The 22,433-nt window shown below is 39.9% G+C and overlaps 1 protein-coding gene across 4 annotated transcripts in view; it reads left to right on the top strand.

Annotated features, from left to right (window-relative positions):
- ZFP64 (ZFP64 zinc finger protein) overlaps positions 1-22,433 on the top strand; it is a 96,103-nt gene that overhangs the window by 31,962 nt on the left and 41,708 nt on the right. For 3 of the 4 annotated variants that reach the window (XM_064382533.1, XM_064382534.1, XM_064382532.1), the window contains one exon: positions 5,343-7,500. The exons of the other annotated variant lie outside the window; for it this stretch is intronic. In XM_064382533.1, the coding sequence (XP_064238603.1) occupies positions 5,343-6,625 (1,283 nt within the window). In that variant the 3' untranslated portion in view covers positions 6,626-7,500. Of the gene's footprint in view, positions 1-5,342; positions 7,501-22,433 lie in introns of those variants that run through there. 4 annotated transcript variants of the gene reach the window in all.

Raw genomic sequence — 22,433 nt, 5'->3', positions numbered from 1 at the left:
GAAGAGCCTTTCTCAGTAAAATAGGGGAAAACCATGAAGTGTATAACTTTATACATAGGTATATCTCTTTATATAACTTTATAACTTATTCACTAGTAAAGTATGTAATTGATGGCAGAGGTGAAATGAAATACAGGTATAAGCCATGTATTTTTGACAAATTTCTGCGTTATGGGGTAGGCAGGCATTCCCATCATTTTTGAAGTATACTCTAGTTCAGCATGGAACAGCTTGACCAGAAAACATACAGCAAGATCAGCAGAGTAGGTAACTCGACAAATTACATACCTTTTTCTTTGGTGTATCATTTAGATAATGATTCAATAATGCTGTAGTAACAACCATAAAATCTCAGTGGTGTATAATAAACATTTGTTGCTAACGTACTTTAGGTCAGCAGGAAGTTGAATGGACAACTCTGTTGATCTTGGCTTGGCTTAACCACATGTGTGGGGAAGGTGGGGTGCCTTTCAGATTCGCCTGGAGATCTGCTGGCCATGGGCTGGCTGGCTGTTCACTGGCCTTGGCTGAGGCAATCTGGCTCTGTTTCATGCATCTCTCATCTTCCTCCTGGGACCATGGACTAACCCAGGCTTGTCCTCATGAGGATGGCAGAGGTGAAGCAAGCCCCAGTCTAACCCATGTCAAGTCTCTGCTTCTATAAGCTGTCAAGCATCACATTGGCTAAAGCAAGTCGCATGGTTCATGCTGGTGTCAGGGGTGGGACTGAGCTCCCCTACAGTGAGAGGTCACCACAGTGTTACATGGCAAAGGTCAGGGATGCAGGGAAGGTGAAGAATTGGGACCATTTTTGCAAACAACCACAGTCCACCTTTATCATCACTATCATTCACATCTCTCCGACAGGCAAAATGCACTCACTCTTTCCCAAGAACCCCACAAGTCTCATCCAATTATAGGATCAGGCTAAAAGACCACAATTGCATGATCTCCCTTGGGTCTGGATATGGTTCCTCTTCATCTGGAGATGGCTGAAATAAAAGACAAGTTGTCTGTCATGATGCACCCAATATACAGTAGTAAAACAAAAAGCCAAAATAATTGCCATAATTCTACCGTTGAAAGTAGTATAGAAGGACAGGAGGCATTTGCCAGTCCCTGGTCCATAGCATTTCTCAAATTCTTCTGGGTACATATTCCCAGGTTTCCTCTACTCAGGGGATAGGGAATGTTTCTTGATTAGGCCTTGGCCCAGCAATTTTGGTTCTTAACCCTGCCCATTGGGACATCCTTTCCATCACTTTCCTAAGCTACTTCTGAAAAACGTTGCAAAATGTACTTTTGAGAAACTTTCTCAGCTTGCTTTCTGTCTACCAAAAGCTGGAGGTCTCTGTACGTTTTCTTGTAGTCTAGGCTGGTGACAGTTTTGGTGGTAGAGCTGTCTTTAAAAACTCTGTGAGTTTCATATGTATCCATATGCCAAAAGCCATACCCACATTTCTTTTGGAATCTTGCCTCTTTTTCTAAGCTCAATTATAGGCACTTTTGGCATTTAACCTTCTGTGGTTTTAGGAGTCCTTTGTCCAGCTGAGAGGACATACTTGGCACCAGCTTAATTCTCACCATTCTTAATTCCCTTTTGGAGATTTTGATAGAGTCTTACATTCAGACCCTTTATTTCACATTTGGTCTTCACTCTGAGACCAGTTTCCTGGATACTGTCTTTGTCCCAGGCTTTTGTCTTACTTTGGAAAGCTGGCTGGAGATGAGAAACTATATCCAGCAACTCTTTGACTTTCTAAATTCTCTCTAAATTCTGCTTAGAAAATATCTAGTTCTTTTTTTTTTTTTTGAGTTTGGCTCTTTTTTGTAATATTTTATCATATGCAGCTTATAAAACACTTACACTGTTCTGCTTAGAATTTATCTCTTTATTCAAGTCCAAAACTCATTATATACATTCTGTCTTCTAAGCTACCACGAGTGACAGTCTTACCAAATGTTTGCCATTAAGTAGTGTGCATTGCCATTTCTTCAGCCTCCACCTGCAACCCAATCTCAAAACCAATGCTCTATATTTTGGTTTTCTGTTATGGCATCACCCTATTTCTAGATACCAATATCTGTATCCATTGTCTGTTGTCACAGTGATGCAACATAATAACCCACAAAACCTCAATAGATACAATATGCCTTTTCTGTTTACATGCGAGGATCAGCAGGGCAAACCAGCTGACCTTGGCTGGGCTGTCTTATTAGTCAGAGGAGCTGCTGGTTATGGGCTGGCTATCCTCTGGTCTTGGCTGGGGAAACCAACTCTGCTCCACGTGTCTCCTGGCCTTCTCCTAAGACTAGCAGGTTAGGCCAGGATTGACCTCATGGTGATAACCCAGGTGCAAGCAAGCAAGCCCCAGTGCACACATCCATTTCAAGCCATTACTTGTTTCAAGTTACTAAACATGCCATTGGCCAAATCCAACGACACGGTTGAAGCTTTTGTCATGGATCATGAGAGAACATGCCTAACTACACACATGGCAGAGGCCATGCTACAAGGAGGGGTGGGAGGTGGGGAGATTTGGGAACATTTTTGTAATCCACAGCAAGTTAAGACATTGGCATAGTCGATGCCAAACTCATTTGCTTCAGAAATTTCCCCCAGTCTACGTTAGAGAAGCTGAAAGATTGATTTATGAAAATGGTTCATTTTGACTTATAATGATGAAGTTACTATTTATAGCAGCACCTTTAAATTGGTCTAGAAGAGGTGTGTTTTTCAAAAATTTAAATGTGTGCCATTTACTAAACATGGTCTTCGTGGAATGATCACTTTCCCTTTTATAAATCTGTGGCCCTTGTAAAACTGTAAATTAATAGGAGTTCATTTTTACCCTTTTGGCTATTTGATAGACGACATCAACACTTGTTTTAGTAGCAACCCAAACTCAAGAAAGATCTGTCAGCTTAAATATATGTCACTTATTCATCCAACATTCTTTAAACCTCACTATGTGCCAGACACAGTGGGAATCAGGTGGTAGGCAAGAAGGAACATAGTCATTAGCTTTGAAGAGCTTAGAGTCTGGTGGGACTGTTTGACCAGTATGCTTCATTGAAGAAATGTTTATGTTAAATTAAAAAAAAAAAAAAAAGACAAATGAATTTAAAACCTTTGCTTTCGTGCCAGAAAGTGTTGTTAAGCTCTGCAACTTAGCTGTGAGATTTGGTTTTCTGGATTTTCTGGGTTTCACCTCTGCAGATTGCTAAAAAAGTGAAAAAAAGATAATTGCTATAATTTTGGCAGGGATGAAACTGGAAAACCTAGTAAAACATTCTGGAGCAAGGATTCTGTCTTTGAGTCTACAGACGTCTGCCCCTGAGAAATCCATGAGAAGATTTGGGAGGGAGGTCCTTGGATGGGAGAAAATACATCTTCATTTTCACTAGCCTGTATTGAAATTTGACATGTCCTTCAATTATGAAAACAGGCAACCAATCTGATAACAGTGCATGTAAACTTGTCGCCAGTGGAAATCAAAAATCTTTTCATAATGATCACTGTCTTAGATAGAGCAAAATATCTTTTACACTCTATTTAGTAATAACTGTAGTTAGTAGACCTGCCGCTAGGTTTTATTCTTGAATACATTAATAAAACACACACATTGGCATATCACAATTTTTTTCTTTGATAACTATTTTAATATAATTGGTTTCTTTTATATTCCTGTTGGTTTTTACTTTATTTGTTACATTTAAAACATTATCTGAGAAGAGGTCCATGAGCTTCACTAAACTGCTAAAAAGGGTTGTAATGGCATCAAAAAGGTTAAGAACAACATTCTAAGGCAGCAAAAGGCCCTTTTTCTGAAAAGGGCCAGACAGTAAATATTTTAGGCTTTGTGGGCCATGCAGTATCTATCACAGATACTTACCTCTACCATTATGGCAGGCAAATAACCATATGTAAACAAATGGGCATGGCTGTGTTTCAGTAAAACTTTATTTACAGAGACAGGCTGTGGGCTAGATCTGTCTCTATAAATAAAGTTTTATAAAGTTTTATTTACAGAGACAGGATCTAGCCCATAGGCTGTAGCCTACTGCTCCTTGTTCTAGAGTTTCATATGCATGATGATCTTGGTGGTATTCGATCATACAAAGCATTTTTTTTAGGTTTAGGCTTCTCTGTGTTCTAGAAGCTTGTTCAGTTGCCCCCTGCCATCTTTGTTTGCTTTCATTCAGCAGCTCATGGTGAAGTAGCAGACCCTATATTAAAAAGCTGGAACACCATCCCTGTCTTTTGAGTTTACGGCCTAAGAAAGCAAACATCAGTTATATGTACAGATAATTACCTAGCATCTAAAGATACCAGATTTGAAGTCAGCCTGGACTGGAATCCAACCCCTGCCTTGTACTACGGGGCAGCCAAGAACAACTTATGTAGTCTCTCTGGTCTCAGCCTTCTCCTCTGTGTGACTGTATTTAAAAAAACAATATTAATAATAGTACCCACCACAGGGCGATCTTCCCAGCATCACGAGAGACCATGCTTGTGGAGTGCTCAGCATAGCGCCTGCCATCCTGGAAGCAATTGAAGAATCTTAGCTGCTTTTTGCTTGCTTAAACATATCGAAATGAGAGGTCGCCAATTTGCTTGAATTGTCATTGCTTCAGATAATTTGGACTTGACATTCATTGAGGAAGTAAATTTGGAATATGGTATCCATTCAGATGTTTGCAATTTCACTTTCCCTGCTCATCTTTCAGCGAATATGAATTTAAAAAACAAAATCAAGCAGCTGGATTTTGTAACTTCACAAGTAAAGAACGCAGCTGGCAATATGGGATAAATAAATTTTGTGCAATAAAGACATCTTTATTAATAAAGATCTGCATGAAATAGAAGTTGGGTGTTTCAATCATTATAAAACCATACTCCAGTGAGTGCAGCACGGAGCTGGCCCATTTGAAAATGTTTTGTTGAATCTGTTACAATATGTAACTCAATCAAAATCAACAGGTTATGCAAAAGTCTGCAACTGTGAACCATTAACTAGCAGGGTGGGCACATTAACGGTATGAACGATAGTTTGAGTGATTTAAAGAATATAACAAGCATATTTGCAAATCTTATTTTATTTGGGACAGTTAAATTGCTCTTTTCAGTCTCCCATTTTTCTTCTGGGTTTGATGCCGGTGGTGGTGGTTTGGGTCTGGGGAAAGAAAAGAAGCCCTGCCCCTCTTTCCCCGCTCCCAGGGGCTGCTGAAACTCTGCACCCACCCGCCTTGGTATAAGCGGTTTTCTGGTGTGTGCTTCGGGGGGATCCGCTGTGGTTGTTGCCTGCCTGTTCTTATCGAAACTCACCTTGTGTTGACAGGGGACGCCCCCTTCCAGTGCTGGCTCTGTAGCGCCAAGTTCAAAATCAGCTCGGACTTGAAAAGGCACATGCGGGTGCACTCGGGGGAGAAGCCTTTCAAGTGCGAGTTCTGCAATGTCCGCTGCACCATGAAGGGGAACCTCAAGTCGCACATCCGCATCAAGCACAGCGGGAATAACTTCAAGTGTCCGCATTGCGACTTCCTGGGTGACAGCAAAGCCACCCTCCGGAAGCACAGCCGCGTGCACCAGTCGGAACATCCCGAGAAGTGCTCGGAATGCAGCTACTCCTGCTCCAGCAAGGCCGCCCTGCGCATTCACGAGCGCATTCACTGCACCGACCGCCCTTTCAAGTGCAGCTACTGCAGCTTCGACACCAAACAGCCCAGCAACCTGAGCAAGCACATGAAGAAGTTCCATGGGGACATGGTTAAGACGGAGGCTCCGGAGAGGAAGGACACGGGCAGGCAGAGCGGCCGGCAGGTGGCCAAGCTGGATGCCAAGAAGACTTTCCACTGCGATATCTGTGATGCCTCCTTCATGCGGGAGGACTCGCTCCGCAGCCACAAGAGACAGCACAGTGAGTACAGTGAGAGTAAGAACTCGGACGTGACCGTCCTCCAGTTTCAGATCGACCCCAGCAAGCAGCCGGCCACGCCCCTCACTGTGGGACACCTCCAGGTGCCCCTCCAGCCCAGCCAAGTGCCTCAGTTCAGCGAGGGAAGAGTCAAAATCATCGTTGGGCATCAGGTGCCCCAGGCAAACACCATCGTCCAGGCTGCTGCCGCTGCAGTGAACATCGTCCCGCCCGCCTTGGTGGCCCAGAACCCAGAGGAACTCCCAGGGAACAGCCGGCTGCAGATCCTGCGCCAGGTCAGTCTGATCGCCCCCACTCAGTCCTCGCGATGTCCCAGCGAGGCGGGCGCGATGACCCAGCCGGCTGTCCTGCTGACCACTCACGACCAGACAGACGGAGCCACTCTGCACCAGACTCTCATCCCCACGGCCCCAGGTGGCCCCCAGGAAGGCTCTGGCAATCAGACTTTCATTACCAGTTCGGGTATTACTTGCACTGACTTTGAAGGCCTAAACGCCTTGATTCAGGAGGGGACAGCAGAAGTGACAGTGGTGAGCGATGGAGGCCAGAACATCGCAGTGGCCACCACAGCACCACCGATCTTCTCCTCCTCTTCCCAGCAGGAACTACCCAAGCAGACCTACTCCATCATCCAAGGGGCAGCCCATCCAGCTTTGCTCTGTCCCGCAGACTCCATACCAGATTAGTGCTTAAGAAACAAAAGGGGTAGGGGAAATGAATTACAGAAAAAGAAATCATAAGTAGAATTCGTTAAAAGCTTTGCTCTTAATGTTTTCTTTGTTTCGTTTTGTTTTTGAGACAGACTCTTGTTCTGTCACCCAGGCCGGAGTGCAGTGGCATGATCTCAGCTCACTGCAACTTCTGCCTCCCAGGTTCAAGTGATTCCCATGCCTCATCCTCCCAAGTAGCTGGGACCACAGGGGTACGCCACCATACCTGGCTAATTTTTGTCTTTTTAGTAGAGACGGGATTTCATCATGTTGGCCAGGCTGGTCTTGAACTCCTGACCTCAAGTGATCTGTCCACCTCGGCCTCCCAAAGTGCTGTGAGCCACGGTGCCCAGCTGTGGTTTGCTCTTAATGTTTTTAAGGATGGTTGTGAATCCCCCTGACCCCATAATAAATTGTAATTTTATACTGCTTATTATATTTTTTTTTAACACTGTAACAACTTTGAGACCACCTCTGAATCGTCATATTATAACTGTTGTAGAATCTTAAATGTTACCAAGACGATTCCAATGAGGGGTTGGAATTAAATGCATTAAGTAGTGAATATATGTGTTTATTTCCAACTTAATTTTCCAACCTGAATAAAGGTTTTTGTCCATCTTATTAAATTTGTGTAGTAAATGGTACTTCCTAGCCTCTCTTTTACCCCATTCTGGAATACTCTACAGAGTCTGGGGGTATTCATGTTTTATAACATACATGTAAGTCTGTTGGCATGAAGGACCATTTTCTACATAATGTCACATGGATACTTGACCCAAAAAAATGTTTAGTGCTAATGAGCAGAAAATGAATCATTCCCTAATAAATTGATACCTGATTAAAATATACTGAATTTTAATGATTCTTTAGAGTCAAGGTAGGATTTGGGGATGACGGGATGTGAGTCATTGGTCAAAGAGAACTTGAGGCAGCAAAGGTTTTGAGTCCTCTCATAAACATCACACAAACATCTTACCTCTTCCACAGTCACACTAAATAGATGTGGAGCCTAAAGTGATAAAGTGATCCAGCCAACTGTCGTTTTCATTTTGAAACTTCAGACTGACAATCCTGGCATTTCTGTTTAGTTGTAAATATAATCAAAGTTCCTACTAACAATTAAGTCAGAATTTTCTAGAATAACATTTTGGAGATGTTAATATCTCTGCAGAATCCAGATGAATGGATTGAGAAAGTATCTAGATTGATTTTTTCCAAAGCATAGGTGATATTGAGAAGAGGAAAATTCAAATTGTGTTGTTTTACAGTGAAATGCTGTTTGATCAGTAGGTGGCGCCAGAGAGCAACCTAGAATCACCCATATTTGTAACTTAAATCATTCTCTAGGGTTGTAACAGCACTCATTTCTGCTGTCAGCAAGGATTGGTGAGGAGGGGAGGTTACTGTTGTGACAGAAGCGTATTTAGAATATTATGAAAATAATTAGATACATTTTTACCGGAGTTGTCACCACTTTTATTCTTCTCTAACATAAACTTATTTAATCAAAATTATTAGGTAGATCATCTCACTTTTATATGAAGATATTATTTTATTTATTTATTTTTTATTTATTTGGCAATGACAAATTAAAGAAATATAAAATAATGATGTTAGAAACTTCGATGGTTTTTCTGTTAGAAAAGGCAACGTTCACTTCCTTTGGGAATAGCTACAGAGTTAGAGCTGGGTTTTGCTGCCTTTCCTTCTTTCTTTGATCCATAATATTTGAAAACAGTTTTGATGACTTGCTAAATTATATTTGCCATAATTTCTTTATTTTCTTGTCAGCAATGATAATAGTTATTAACTATGATTTTTGGTAAGGAACAGAAAAGGCTCGGAGTGTACAATGTTAGTGATTTTAGCAATTTTGTCACTTTAGACTTACTGGTTACAGCTCTTTAGAAAACTGTTCTGCTATTGAATTTCAGCTGAGAAATTTCCACTGTCATGGGCCCATTTTCTACATCTCTCTTTTTTCCCGCTTTTTTCAACTGTAAAGGATTTTTTCCTGGTTATAATGTGTGTTCAAGATAGAAAATATGAAAAACAGAATATTATTAGGAAAGAAATAGAAGTTACTAATAATCTTACTGTCCAGATACAAACTATACAGGTTGTAATCATTTTGATAGACTTCCTTTCAATCTTTTTTTATGCTTATGTATATAAGTTTTCTACTCCAGTTATAAAGTTGTAGTTTAATTAAGCATAATTTTTTTATATTCTATATTTCCTTTTGTATCTTTAAATCTCTACCTACTAGATGCCTTCCGTATATATACATACACATACATACTTATGCATGCATAGACATGGACACACATGCATATTTTATTTGTTGTTTTGTCTTTTTACAAACTACAACAGTAAAATTTATTCTTTGGAATAAATTATACGCAGAATTGTGTATAATTGTGTATACACAAAAACCAGGCCAACAACTTCAAGCCCCTCCCTATTCTCACCCCACCTAAGGTAAGTCATGTTAGGTTCTCTGTGTTCTTATCCATATACATAGACTCAAAAGACAACATAGAAAAGGTTTTTCCTATTTCTATGGTAATTATATCATACTCTGTACATTTCTCTGAAACTTGCTTTTATTATTCCATTTACTGACAGTCCTATGAGTCAATACAACTAGACCTAATTTTTTTAAACAAAAGTTATAGATATGCAGGCTTTAGTCCGTCATCTCGCTATTATGATTATTTAGGTTGTTTGCGGAATATTTCTGCCATTACAAACTACCACACTAAACATTCCACATCATTTTTCATATTCGGCTCTTTTTTTTTTTTTTCTGTAAGTAGATTCAAAAGAGTAAGTTCCACGGAGTTTCCGTAGTTTGTACTTGCGTAAATACGGATTAACTTTCACATGATAGTCTCATCTATGATGTGGGCCCAGCTACCTTTGGAAGTTTGTCAATCTGCTGCGTGAAAATGGTTATCTGGGCTTCATGCACTCCCCTAGCTGGTGGTGTGGTCTGCATTTTCTGGGACATCTCTGCATAGGCTGGTTGACTGTGTGCTTCTCTCTTCTATGAACTTAGAACTCTTACTCCCTCCTTTTTCTCCTTGCTTGTTGGGAAGTTGGGGACATTAGCCTGACCTCGGTCACACATTGCTGAGTTTCCTCCCCTCCTGTCATTGTCTTTTGACTTGTTGTACTGTCACCATATAAAATAACTGTCTTTTTATGTAGTTAGATTCTTCTGTCGCTTCATTTGTGGCAGCTGTATTTTCTAAGAATGTTCATCCTTCCCCTGAGAGTAAATTGGTTTTCTCTTTAGTGTTTTTACTGCTGGCTTGTTTGTTTTTAATTAGCGCCTGCTGCAGCCAGAATTCTTTTTTTTTTTTTTTTTCTTGTTTTGACACGGAGTCTCACTTTGTTGCCCAGCCTGGAGTGCAGTGGCATGATCTCAGCTCACTCCACCCTCTTCGTCCCAGGTTCAGGTGATTCTCCTGCCTCAGCCTCCTAAGTAACTGGGATCACAGGCATGTGCCAACATATTATATTTTAATTTATAAAATAGAAATTTTTATATTTTTAGTAGAGACAAGATTTTGCCATGTTGGCCATGCTGGTCTCGAACTCCTGGCCTCCAGTGATCTGCCCACCTCAGCCTCCAAAAGTGCTGGATTATAGGCGTGAGCCACTGCATCCAGCCCAGAACTCATATTTATGTTATGATGAACAGGTTTGACCGCTTGCTTATGCCAGGACCATTTGTTAAATAAGATACTATTTTCCTGAAAACTGAAATCCTAATTTAACCCATAGTGTGAAGTTCATAAATATGCTTCCACACTTCTTTAATCTGGAAGATAAAGATCTGAGATTCCAGAAGAAGATCTAGCTTGCCAAAATCACTTATTTGATCATATTAGCATTAAGCTTAATCTTTTATACTGACAAAGCTTCCCGTAGCTGTTACTTTCCAAAATTTTCTTAGCAATTCTTGTTTATTCTTCCAAAGGAACTGTTATTTTATTCAGTATCTAAACCACCCCCATCTAAAAAGAAAACCTTTTGGAGATTTTTATTGAAATTGCATCAGTATTGTATATGAACTTATAAAAAGAATGACTATAAAAATATTGTCTTCTACCCTTTATGTAATTCCTATTATAAACATTATTCAGTCAAATTATTGTAGTCTATTTTTATTATTATAAGGTCTATGTTTCTCTTTTTTTTTTTTTTCTTTGAGACAGAGTCTTGCTCTGTCACCCAGGCTGGAATGCAGTGGCACAATTTTGGCTCACCACAGCCTCGGCCTCCTGGGCTCAAGCAGTTCTCCCACCTCAGCCTCTTAAGTAGCTGGAATTACAGGCACCTGCCACCACACCTGGCTAATTTTTTTTTTTTTTTTTTTTTTTGTATTTTTAATAGAGGCGGGATTTTGCCATGTTGGCCAGGCTGATCTTGAACCCGGCCTGAAGTGATCCGCCTGCCTCAGCCTTCCAAAGTGCTGGGATTACAGGCGTGAGCCACCGTTCCCAGCCCTCTGTTTCCTTATTATTCCATAATTTTATTGTAATTGTGAATAGGAATTTTTGCATTTGTTGCAGACATCAAGAAAAGTCAAAGTAGGGTATATTTGTCTATATTAAAGAAAAATTCTCAGTAATTAAAGTATTTATTAGAAATTCTTGATGTCTGATGAATGTGATTTATAACTATATGATGTAGTCTTTTATTTCCAGATTGTTTTATCTCTTCTCTTAGAATATTTTTACTACCTATTTTGTTTTCTTGTCCTGCTGCTTTAGCCAGAATCTCCAAACAGTGCTGATACAGCTGGCATCCTTGCTGTGTCCCTAATTCTGTCTTTAGAATTTTCCATTGTCATATACACCATTCCTTTGGATAACGGTTTTTCTGGTACTTAGGTCATTTTCTTCCACTCCAGTTTTCACTTAGAGTGTTTATCAGGGTGGGTTGCTGAATTTTATCAAATATCTTCTTAAGATCGTTAGCCGTTAAGTATTTGGGTTTTGCACTTCAATATGTTGACACAGTGAATTCCTGTTAGTACATAGCCTGGTATATTAAGTCACCTTGCATTCCTGGAACAAATCCTCTTGGTCCTGTTGGAGTATTCTTCCAAAACACTGCTGGATTTCATTTTCTAATATCTTATTTGGAAGTTTTACAACTCCAGTCATGTGCTGCATAACAGCATTTTGGCCAACGGCAGACTGCATATTACAATGGTGATCTCACAATAATAATAGAGCTGAAAAATTCCTATTGCCTACTGATATCTTGATCCTGACCCTGCATAGGCTGAGGCTAATGTGCATGTTTGTCTCTTCATTTTTTTTTTACGTTGAAAAGGTAAAAAATAATAAAATTGAAAATGCTTATAGAACAAGGATATAGAGAAAGTATATTTTTGTACGGTTGTACAATGCTTGTGTTTTAAGCCAAGTGTTATTACAAAAGAGTCAAAATTTTTACAATGAATCCATGTATAAAGTAAAAATATTACAATAAGCTATACTTAATTTATTACTGAAGAAAGAATTTTTTAAATACATTTAGAAGAGTGTAAGTGTGCAGTGTTCATAAAGTCTGCAGTAGTACACAGTCATGACCTAGACCTTCACATTCACTCACCACTCACCCACCGACTCACCCAGAGCAACTTCCAATCCTGTAAGCTCCATTCATGGTAAGTGTCCTAAACAGGTGCACCATATATTTTATCTTTTATATCATATTTTTACTGTACTTCTGTTTTGTTTTGTTTTTGAGACAGGGTCTTACTCTGTCTCCCAGGCTGGACTGCAATGGCACAATTACAGCTCACTGCAGCCTCGACCTCCCCACGCTCAGGTGATCCTCCCACCTCAGCCTCCCAAATAGCTGGGACCACAGGCACGCACCATCACGTATTTTTTTTGTAGACATGGGATGTTGCCATGCTGCCCAGGCTGGTCTTTAACTCCTGGGCTCAAGTGATCCACCCACCTCAGCCTCCCAAAGTGCTGGGATTACAGGCATGAGCCACCGTGCCCAGCCTACTGTATATTTTCTATGTTTAGTTATATTTAGATAGACAAGTACTTAACCATTGTGTTACCATTACCTACAGTACTCAGCACATTCACGCGCTGTATGGATTTCTAGCCTAGGAGCAATAGGCTGCACCGTATTTCTCAGAATGGATCCCTGTTGATAAGTGGTGATGACTGTATACACATACATGCAGCTGGTCTCTAGTTTTCTTTTTTAGTGCTATCTCTGCCTGATTTTTGCTTGCTGCTGATGCAACTCTAAAAATAAACTGGAGCTTGTACAACTCTAAAAATAAACTGGAGCTCTTTTCTTCTTTTTCAGTGACCTATAATAGTTTGACTATTTCAGAAATTATCTTTTGGGTTATCTTGGCTGATATTCTTTTTTATTATAACTTTTTTAACAAATTTCCCAATTATTTTCTGTAATTACTGATCTGTTCAGGTCATATACCTTATCTGGATCAATTTTAGTAATTTATATTTTGCAAAAGAAAAAAAATCACTCTGCTCTAAACTTTTAATTATGTGGCTCTATGATTCCATTTAACTTTCTTTTTGAAATATTTTAATATCTTTGGCATTTGGCGTGCATCACCTTTCTTGTTACTACCAGTTTTGAGGTTTCTTTTTTGTTGTATTTTTAATCTTCAACTTAGTATCTAAGAGTTTATTTAGTCATTTGTATCAAAGTAAAAGTAGAACTTTTGCTTTTATTTATGTCTCTACCCTTCTGCATTTCATTTATTTCAGCTTTCAACTTTTATTATTATAATTTTTTTTTAGACAAAAAGTCTCACTCTGTTGCCAGGCTGGAGTGCAGAGATGCAATCTCGGCTCACTGCAACCTTTGTCCCCCGGGTTCAAGTGATTCTCCTGCCTCAGCCTCCCAAGTAGCTGGGATTACAGGCACCTGCCAACTCGCCCAGCTGATTTTTGTATTCTTAGTAGAGACAGAGTTTCAGCATGTTGGCCAGGCTGGTCTTGAACTCCTGACCTCGTGATTCACCTGCCTCGGCCTCCCAAAGTTCTAGGATTACAGGCATGAGCCACCACGCCCAGCCTCAGCTTTTATTTTTAATAATTCTTTCCCTTGCTTTTCTTTCATTTTATTTTGTAATTCTGATTTCATGTATTAAGTTCACTTATTCAGTCTTTAATAATGAAAACATTTAAAGCTATATATTTTCCATTATGTTTTCACCTATGTTAAAAGATAATTTTTTCAGTTAAAATGACTGTCATCCAAATATAAGATTAACACATGTCAAATATTTTATTTAATTCATTAATTAAAGGGGGAGTTAGTAAGATATCACAGCAGGTTCAAAGGATAACTAACAAATGCATGATTACATAGGCAATCAGAAATGCTGAAATAAATTCGCCAACAGATGCAAAACTGGTCAGTATCTCCAGCGTTGTAATCAGCTGTGTTCCATCAAACAAAATCTGTTTGCAGTCCTGTGGATGAGTTATTTGCAATACTATCTGTTTCTGTAACCTACAAAGTTGTAAAATGGCCAGGCACCGTGGTTCACTCCTATAATCTCAGCAGTTTGGGAGGCCAAGGCAAAAGGAGGATCACATGAGCCCAAGAGTTCAAGACCAGCCTGAGCAACATAGAGAGACCCTGTCTCTATAAATAATATTAATAATTTTAAAAAAATTGGCCCAGCGTGGTGGTGCATACCTGTAGTTCTAGGTACCCTACAGGCTGAGATTAGAGGATCACTTGAGCCGAGGAGGTTGAGGCTGCAGTGAGCTGTGATCATGCGCCACTGTACTCCAGCCTTGGTGACAGAGTGAGACCCTGTCTAAAAAAAAAAAGTCCACATCATAAAACAGCTCAAAAACAATAAAGGGCATTAACCTCTATAGAAGCAGATAATGTAGAACTGGGAAACGACAGGACATCTTGTAATCTTTATAGCCTGCAAAATCGTTCAAAAATTGTCCTTGTATCCATCCCTATAAACTTCTATATGACATACCCTTCTTTCCATAAATTTCTAGATACTTTGTTATTTCAGTTTTAGGGATGGCTAGTTGGTTGCTTTGAAGGGGATAGGGCCACAATCCAGGGGTTATATAAAGGTATGTTTCCTATTTTTCAAATACAGGCATATTTCAGAGAAAGTGTGCATTTGGTTCCAGACCACCACAATAAAGTAAATGTCACAATAAAGTGAGTCACATATATTTTTAATTTCCCAGCGCATATAAAAGTTATGTTTATACTATACTATAGTCTATTAAGGGTACAATAGCATTATGACTTTACAAAGTACACACTTTAAAAATACAATGTTGCTAAAAATGCTAACAATCACGTGAGCCTTTAGCAAGTTGCAGTCACTTTGCTGATAAAGGATGTTCCTCAGTGTTGATAGCTACTGACTGATCAGGGTTGTGGTTGCTGAAGGCTGGGATAGCTGTGGTAATTTCTTAAAATAAGACAACAACAAAGTTGGCCACATCAATTGACTCTTCCTCTTTTTTGCCTTTTTCGGTATAAACGTAAGGGGTACACATGCATGCAGTTTTGTTACATGGATATATTGCATAGAGGTGAAATCTGGGCTTTTAATGTAACCGTCACCCAAATAATGTACATTTTACCCATTAAGCAATTTCTTTTTTTGTGGGAGAGGGGGATGGAGTCTCACTCTTGTCGCCCAGGCTAGAGTGCAGTGGCACAATCTTGGCTCACTGCAGCCTCCGCCACCCAGGTTTAAGCGATTCTCCTGCCTCAGTCTCCCATGTAGCTGGGATTACAGGCATGTGCCACCACACCCATCTAATTTTTGTATTTTTTAGTAGAGATGAGGTTTTACCATGTTGGCCAGACTGGTCTCGATCTACTGACCTCAGGTGATCCACCCACCTCAGCCTCCCAAAGTGCTGAAATTACAAGCGTGAGCCACTGCACCCAGCCATCAGGAGATTTTCATCTGGGGTCTGTTTATAAAATTTCAGAGGTCTAAGATCTTATTTAGGAAATGGCCCATTAAGCAATTTCTTATCCCTTACCTCCCTCCCATCCTTCTGAGTCTGTCATGTCTATTATTCCACCCTGTATGCCCATGTATAAACATTATTGAGCTCCCACTTATAAGCGAGACAATGCAGTATTTGACTCTCCATTTCTGAGTTATTTCATGTAAAATAATAGCCTTCTGTTTCATCTGCACCACTACAAAAGACATAATTAAATCTCCTTTTCATGAAAGATTTGTCTGCAATATCCAATCCTGTTGGATATCATTCTACTCACAGTAGGACCGCTTTCAAAATTGGAATCGATCCTCTCAAACCTTGCCACTGCTTAATCAACTAAGGCTATGTAACATTTTTGACAGTTTGTTGTCATTTTCACATTGTTCAGAACATCTTCACCAGGAGTAGACTCTATCTCAAGGAACTGCTTCCTTTGCTCAGCCATAAGAAGCAACTCCTCATCCATTCATGTTCTCTCATAAGATTACAGCAACTCAGTCACATCTTCAGGTTCCACTTCTAACTCTAGTTCTCTTGCTGTCTCCACCATCTCTGCAGTTACTTCCTCCACTGAGGTCTTGAACCCCCTCAAGGTCATTTATGATGGTTGGAATCAACTTCTTACAAACTCCTGCTAATGTTGGTATTTTGACCTCCTCCCAAGAATCATGAATGATCTTCACAGTATTTAGAATGGTGAATCCTTCATCTTGATGTTCTGGTGGAAAAAATAAAAATTGAATAGTGAATCCTTTTTAGAAGGTTTCCAATTTTCTTTACCCAGATGCATCAGAGGAATCACTATCTATGACAGCTATAGTCTTACAAAATGTATTACTTCAATAATAAGACTTGAAAGTCAGAATTACCCCCTTATCCAAGGGCTACAAAATGGAGGTTATGTTAACAGGCAAGAAAACAACATTTATCTCCTTGTACATCTCCATGAGAGCTCTCGGGTGACCAAGGTGCATTGTCAATGAGCAGTGATATTGTGAAAGGAACCTATTTTCTGAGCAGTAGGTCTCAACATGGGGCTTAAAATATTCAATAAACCATGCTGTAAAGAGAGGTGCTGTCATCCAGGCTTCATGGTTCCATTTCTAGAGCCTAACAGAGTAGATTTAGCATAATTCTTAAGGGCCTTCGGATTTTGGAATGGTAAATGAGCATTGGCTTCAAGTCACCAGCTACACTAGCCCCTAACAAGAAAGTCAGCCTGTCCTTTGAAGCTTTGAAGCCAGACATTGACTTCTCCTCTCTAGCTATTAGTCCTAGATGGCATTTTCTTCCAGTAGGAGGCTGTTTTATCTACATTGAAAAATCTATTGTTTAGTGTAGCCTCTTTCATCAATGATCTTAGCTAGATCTTCTGGGTCACTTGCTGCATCTTCTACATCAGCATCTGCTGCTTTGCTTTGCACTTTTATGATCTGGAGATGGCTTCTTTCTTTAAATCTCCTGAACCAACTTCTGCTAGCTTTCAATTTTCTTCTGCAGCTTCCTCACCTCTCTCAGTCTTCACAGAATTGAAGGAGTTAGGGCCTTGCTCTGGATTAGGCTTTGGCTGAAGAGAATGTCATAGCTGGTTTGATCTTCTATCCAGACCACTCAAACGTTCTTCATATCAGCAATAAGGCTGTTTCTTTTTTTTTTTTTTTGGTGTCTCACTCTGTCACCAGGCTAGAGTGCAGTGGCACCATCTCGGCTCACTACAACCTCTGCCTCCCAGGTTCAAGCGATTCTCCTGCCTCAGCCTCCGGAGTAGCTGGGACTACAGGTGCATGCCACCACGCCCTTTTGTATTTTAAGTAGAGACGGGTTTCACCGTGTTAGTCAGATGGTCTCAATCTCCTGACCTTGTGATTTCCTCCCGACTCAGCCTCCCAAAGTGCTGGGATTACAGAAATAAGCCACCACACCCGGCCCACTTTCTTATCATTCATATGTTCACTAGAGTAGCACTTTTAATTTCTTTGTAGAACTTTTCCTTTGCATTCACAGCTTGGCTAACTGGTGCAAAAGGCCCAGCTTTCAGCCTGTCTTGGCTTTCAACATGCCTTCCTCACCAAGCTTAATCTCTTCTAGCCTGTAATTTAAAGTGAGAGACTTGGGACTCTTTCTTTGACTTGAAGACTTAGAGGCCACTGTAGGGTTATTAACTGGCCTAATTTCAACATTGTTTAGTCTTAGGGAATAGGGAGGCCCAAGCAGAGGGAGAGAGATGGGGAACAGCTGTTCTGTAGAGCAGTCAGAACACACACTACATTTATCAATTAAGTTTTCCGTCTTATATGGACATGGTTCATGGCACCCCGAAGCAATTACAACAGTAATATCAAAGATCACCATCACAGATCACATAACATATATAATAAAAAGCTTGAAATGTGTCAAAATATGACACAGAGACCCAAAGTGAGCACCTAATATTGGAAAAATGGGGCTGATAAGACTTGTTTGATTCAGGGTTGCCACAAACTTCAATTTGAAAATAAATTCAGTGTCTACAAAGCACAATAAAGCTAAGGACAATCAAACAAGGTGTGCCTGTATTACAATTTGTGAAACTATATTTTGGCTTTTGGTTTCTGATGTTACTGGGTTTGGGTCTGAAAATGTGACCTGTAAAATACTTGTTTTTTTGTTTTTTCTCCCTAATTTTTTTTGTTTTTTAAGACAGAGTTTTGCTCTTATTGCCCAGGCTGGAGTGAGTGCAATGGCTCGATCTCTGCTCACCGCAACCTCTCCCTCCCAGGTTCAAGCGATTCTTCTGCCTCAGCCTCCCAAGTAGCTGGGATTACAGGCATATGCCACTATGCCTGGCTAATTTTGTATTTTTAGTAGAGACAGGGTTTCTCCATGTTGGTCAGGCTGGTCTCGAACTCCTGACCTCAGGTGATCTGTCCACCTCGGCCTCCCAAATGCCAGGATTACATGCATGAGCCACTGTGCCTGGTGTTTTTTTTTTTTTTTCCAACTTCTACTTTAGGTTTAAGGGGTATACGTGCAGGTTTTTTACATGGGTAAATTGAATGTCACTGGGGTTTGGGGTATAAATGGTTTCATCACCCTGATAGCAAGCATAGTACCCAATAAGCAGGTTTTCAACCCTCACCCTCCTGCCCCCCTCCACCCTCAAGTAGGCCCCAGTGTCTGGTCCATCTTTGTGTCCACGTGTACTCAATGTTTAGCTCCCACTTATAAGTGAGAACATGTGGTATTTGGTTTTCTGTTTCTGCATTAATTCACTTAGGATAATGACCTCCAGCTGCATCCATGTTGCTGCAAAGTACCCGATTTCCTGTAGTTATGGCTGTGAAGTAGTCCATGGTGTATGCATCACATCTCCTTTATCCAGTCCACCATTGATGGGCATCTAGGCTGACTCCATGTTGCTATTGTGAAGAGTGCTGCGATGAACATATGCACGCATGTGTCTTTTGGTAGAATGATGTGCATTAATGGTATTGCTGAATCAAGTGGTATTTCTGAGTTCTTTGAGAAATCTCCAAACTGCTTTCCATAGTGAAGAAACTAAGTTATAATCCCACAAGCAGCATACAAATGTTTCCTTTTCCCCTCAACCTTGCGAACATCTTTAATTTTCTGACTTTTTCATGGTAGCCATTCTGACTGGTGTGAGATGGTATCTCACTGTGGTTTTGATTTACATTTCTCTCATGGTTAGAATGTTGAGCATTTTTTCATATGCTTGTTGGTCGCTTGTATGTCTTCTTATAATTTAATAGTTTTCTGTACGGCCATTTACATGACCGATTTTTGCACGTATTTGGTGACTATTAGAGAAGAATATATAGTCTCTGTAGAATTCAAATTTTTATGAATTAATCAATTCTTCTAATCTTAGTTTGTGTCTATTTGATAAACTCTGAAGGAAATATTTAAGAATCTCTCACAAGGATTGCATTTTTAAAAACGAGCTTTTCTTGTATTACCAGGATGCGTTTTTCATGAGATTTTACCATGTTATTTGATGCATACAAAGTTTGTAGCTATTCTATGGTCTTTGCCATTTTTTTCTTTTATTCTTATGTGCCTTTTCCTTCTGTTTAATAGCGTTTGGCCTCAAATCATACTTTATCTCATTAATAACAGGCTAAGTCTTATTTTGTATTTTATTTCATTTGCCTGGTTCATATTTGTCCATTCTGTTATTCAGCATCTTTATCAGCTTCTCTTTGTCTCAGATAGGAGAATTCAAATCATTTGTATTACTTACAGTAATATGTATGTGCTATTATTCACTTCCATCTTTTTTAATACTTTCTATTTATGAAAGTTTGTGGTTTTCTCCTTCTTCCTTTTTCTTTTCTCTAGAAAGTTATATATTCATTTCCATTCTGCTGACAGTTATTTTCCAATTTTTTTGTTGTTTTTTTGAGATAGGGTATTTCTCTGTCTCCCAGGCTGGAGTGCAGTGGCGGGATCTTGGCTCACTGCAGCCTTGACCTCCCCAGCTCAAGTGATCTTCCCACCTCACCCTCCCGAGCAGTTGGAACTACAGGTGTATGCCGCCATGCCCAGCTTAGTTTTGTATCTTGTTTGTAAAGATAGGGTTCTGCCATGTTTCCCAGGCTGGTTTCGAACTCCTGGCCTCAAGCAATCTGCCCACCTTGGCCTCCCAAAGTGCTGGGATTTCAGGCATGAGCCAGGGCACCCGGCCTACTTTCTAATATTGAACAATGATTGTTAAATATACATTCGTCTATTGCTGTGTAAAAAGTAAATATTAACCATGCCTCAGTCTTCCATTAAGAAATCTCTTCCCTGATGAAACTTTTGGACTTCATCTTCTTCTACAGCCCCCATCCTCAAATTCTGAGTTTTGCTGAGATGGCTTATGAGTTTATTTCTAGACTTTTGTTAAGTTTTGCCTGACAGTATGTCTCAACTTACATTTAAATTCCCAGTCCAATTGCCATCTCCATTTAGATTTAACCAAAAATTACTGCATTCATTGTTCACCATTGTTTCTTATGCCCTTCAGCTTCCCTGTGTTGCACCTTTACTCTGATTTCATTTTCATTTGGACAGAAGTGCTTTCTGGCGCATATTCCTCAGAAGGGCACATAGGGGGGACTTCTTTTGTCCTGGCAGATGAATTATACCCTTGGACATAAGATTCTTTTCTCTTCAGTAGTCATTAAACTCTGTTCTGGTAGAGATGAAAAGTTGGATCCTAATCTGATCCGTCGCTTAGCTGCCCTAGGTCCTGGGGCCCAGCAAAGTTGAGACAAAATGATGGTGTTACCAGGAAAAAAAGTGAGGCATTGGCTCATCCTGGCCAGTCAGGTTGAGAGAACCAATCTCTGAAATTTCTCGAATACAGAGAGGGGCTTGAAAGTGGGAAATGTTATTAATCTTAAAAATTATTATTTCATCATGCTTCTCAGCAACAAAATTATGGTTATATAAATTGAAATTCACATCATTTATTTTCTATGATCACAGGGCTCCAAGCTTTAGACGTTTCTTCAATATCAAATTATCATTAGGGCCAGGCACAGTGGCTCACAACTGTAATCCCAGCACTTTGGGATGCCTTGGCTGAGTTCAGAAGTTTGAGAGCAGCCTGGCCAACATGGCAAACCCCATCTCTGCTAAAAATACAAAAATTAGCTGAGCATAGTGGTGCATGCCTGTAATCCCAACTACTTAGGAGGCTGAGGCAGGAGAATCACTTGACCCTGGTAGTCAGAGGTTGCAGTGAGCCAAGATCACACCACTGTACTCCAGCCTGGGCAACAGAGTGAGACTGTCTTTAAAAAAAAAAAAAAAATCATTAGGAACTTTTAATCAAAGCAACATACATATATTACATAATTTAAAAAACAATTATTAAATATAAGCAGTGTACTGGTGTTTTTCTATTTTAATGAGGTAGATAGGCCTAGTTTTTAATCAGCTTATATATTCTTTATATTATTTTTAAAAACTTTCAACAGTTGCTAGAATGAGATAGTTTATTTTCAGTTATATGTCAAACTCTTTTATGTAAACAGTTTTATTCATATAAATAAGGACATAGAAATACAAATTGTATTTTTACGGCAATATTTCTCAATTATTTTAATTTCTTCTGAATTCTATGTCAGAAAATCACATATTGATCAGTTGCCATTAATTGGGTCAATTTTGTTAAAAGCAAAGAACTGAAAACCACCTGGGATTTCTTTCCCAGTTATGGAATCACTTGCTTTCTCAACATTGACACTGTGAGATCTCAGATTTTATGACTCCATGCATTGGTTCAGTATGGCTTATTAATAATGGGCCACTTTCTGTGTGTTCTTAGGTGATCAATTTTAGGAAAGGGTATGCCTACAAGTTAAGGATCTGAGAATTGATGTCCTTAATCATGCCTGTTTTGTTTTTGTTTTTGTTTTTGAGAGTGAGTCTCACTCCATCGCCCAGGCTGGAGTCAGTGGCACGATCTCGGCTCGCTGCAACCTCCATCTCCCTGGTTCAAGTGATTCTCCTGCCTCAGCCTCCCGAGTAGCTGGGACTACAGGTGCCCACCACCATGCCTGCCTAATTTTTATATTTTTAGTCAAGGCAGGGTTTCACCATGTTGGCCAGGATGGTCTCAATCTCCTGACCTCAAATGATCCACCCACCTCAGCCTCCCAAAGAGCTTGGATTACAGGCCTGAGCCACTGAGCCCAGCCAATCAAGCCTGTATATATTGAAACTGGCCAGGAGCAGTGGCTCATGCCTGTAAT

The sequence above is a fragment of the Aotus nancymaae genome, unplaced genomic scaffold (genome assembly GCF_030222135.1).
Source record: "Aotus nancymaae isolate 86718 unplaced genomic scaffold, 86718_ANA_hifiasm-v0.15.2.pri h1tg000029l, whole genome shotgun sequence".
Lineage (NCBI taxonomy): Eukaryota > Metazoa > Chordata > Mammalia > Primates > Aotidae > Aotus > Aotus nancymaae.
This window is presented reverse-complemented; position numbering and strand designations above follow the sequence as displayed.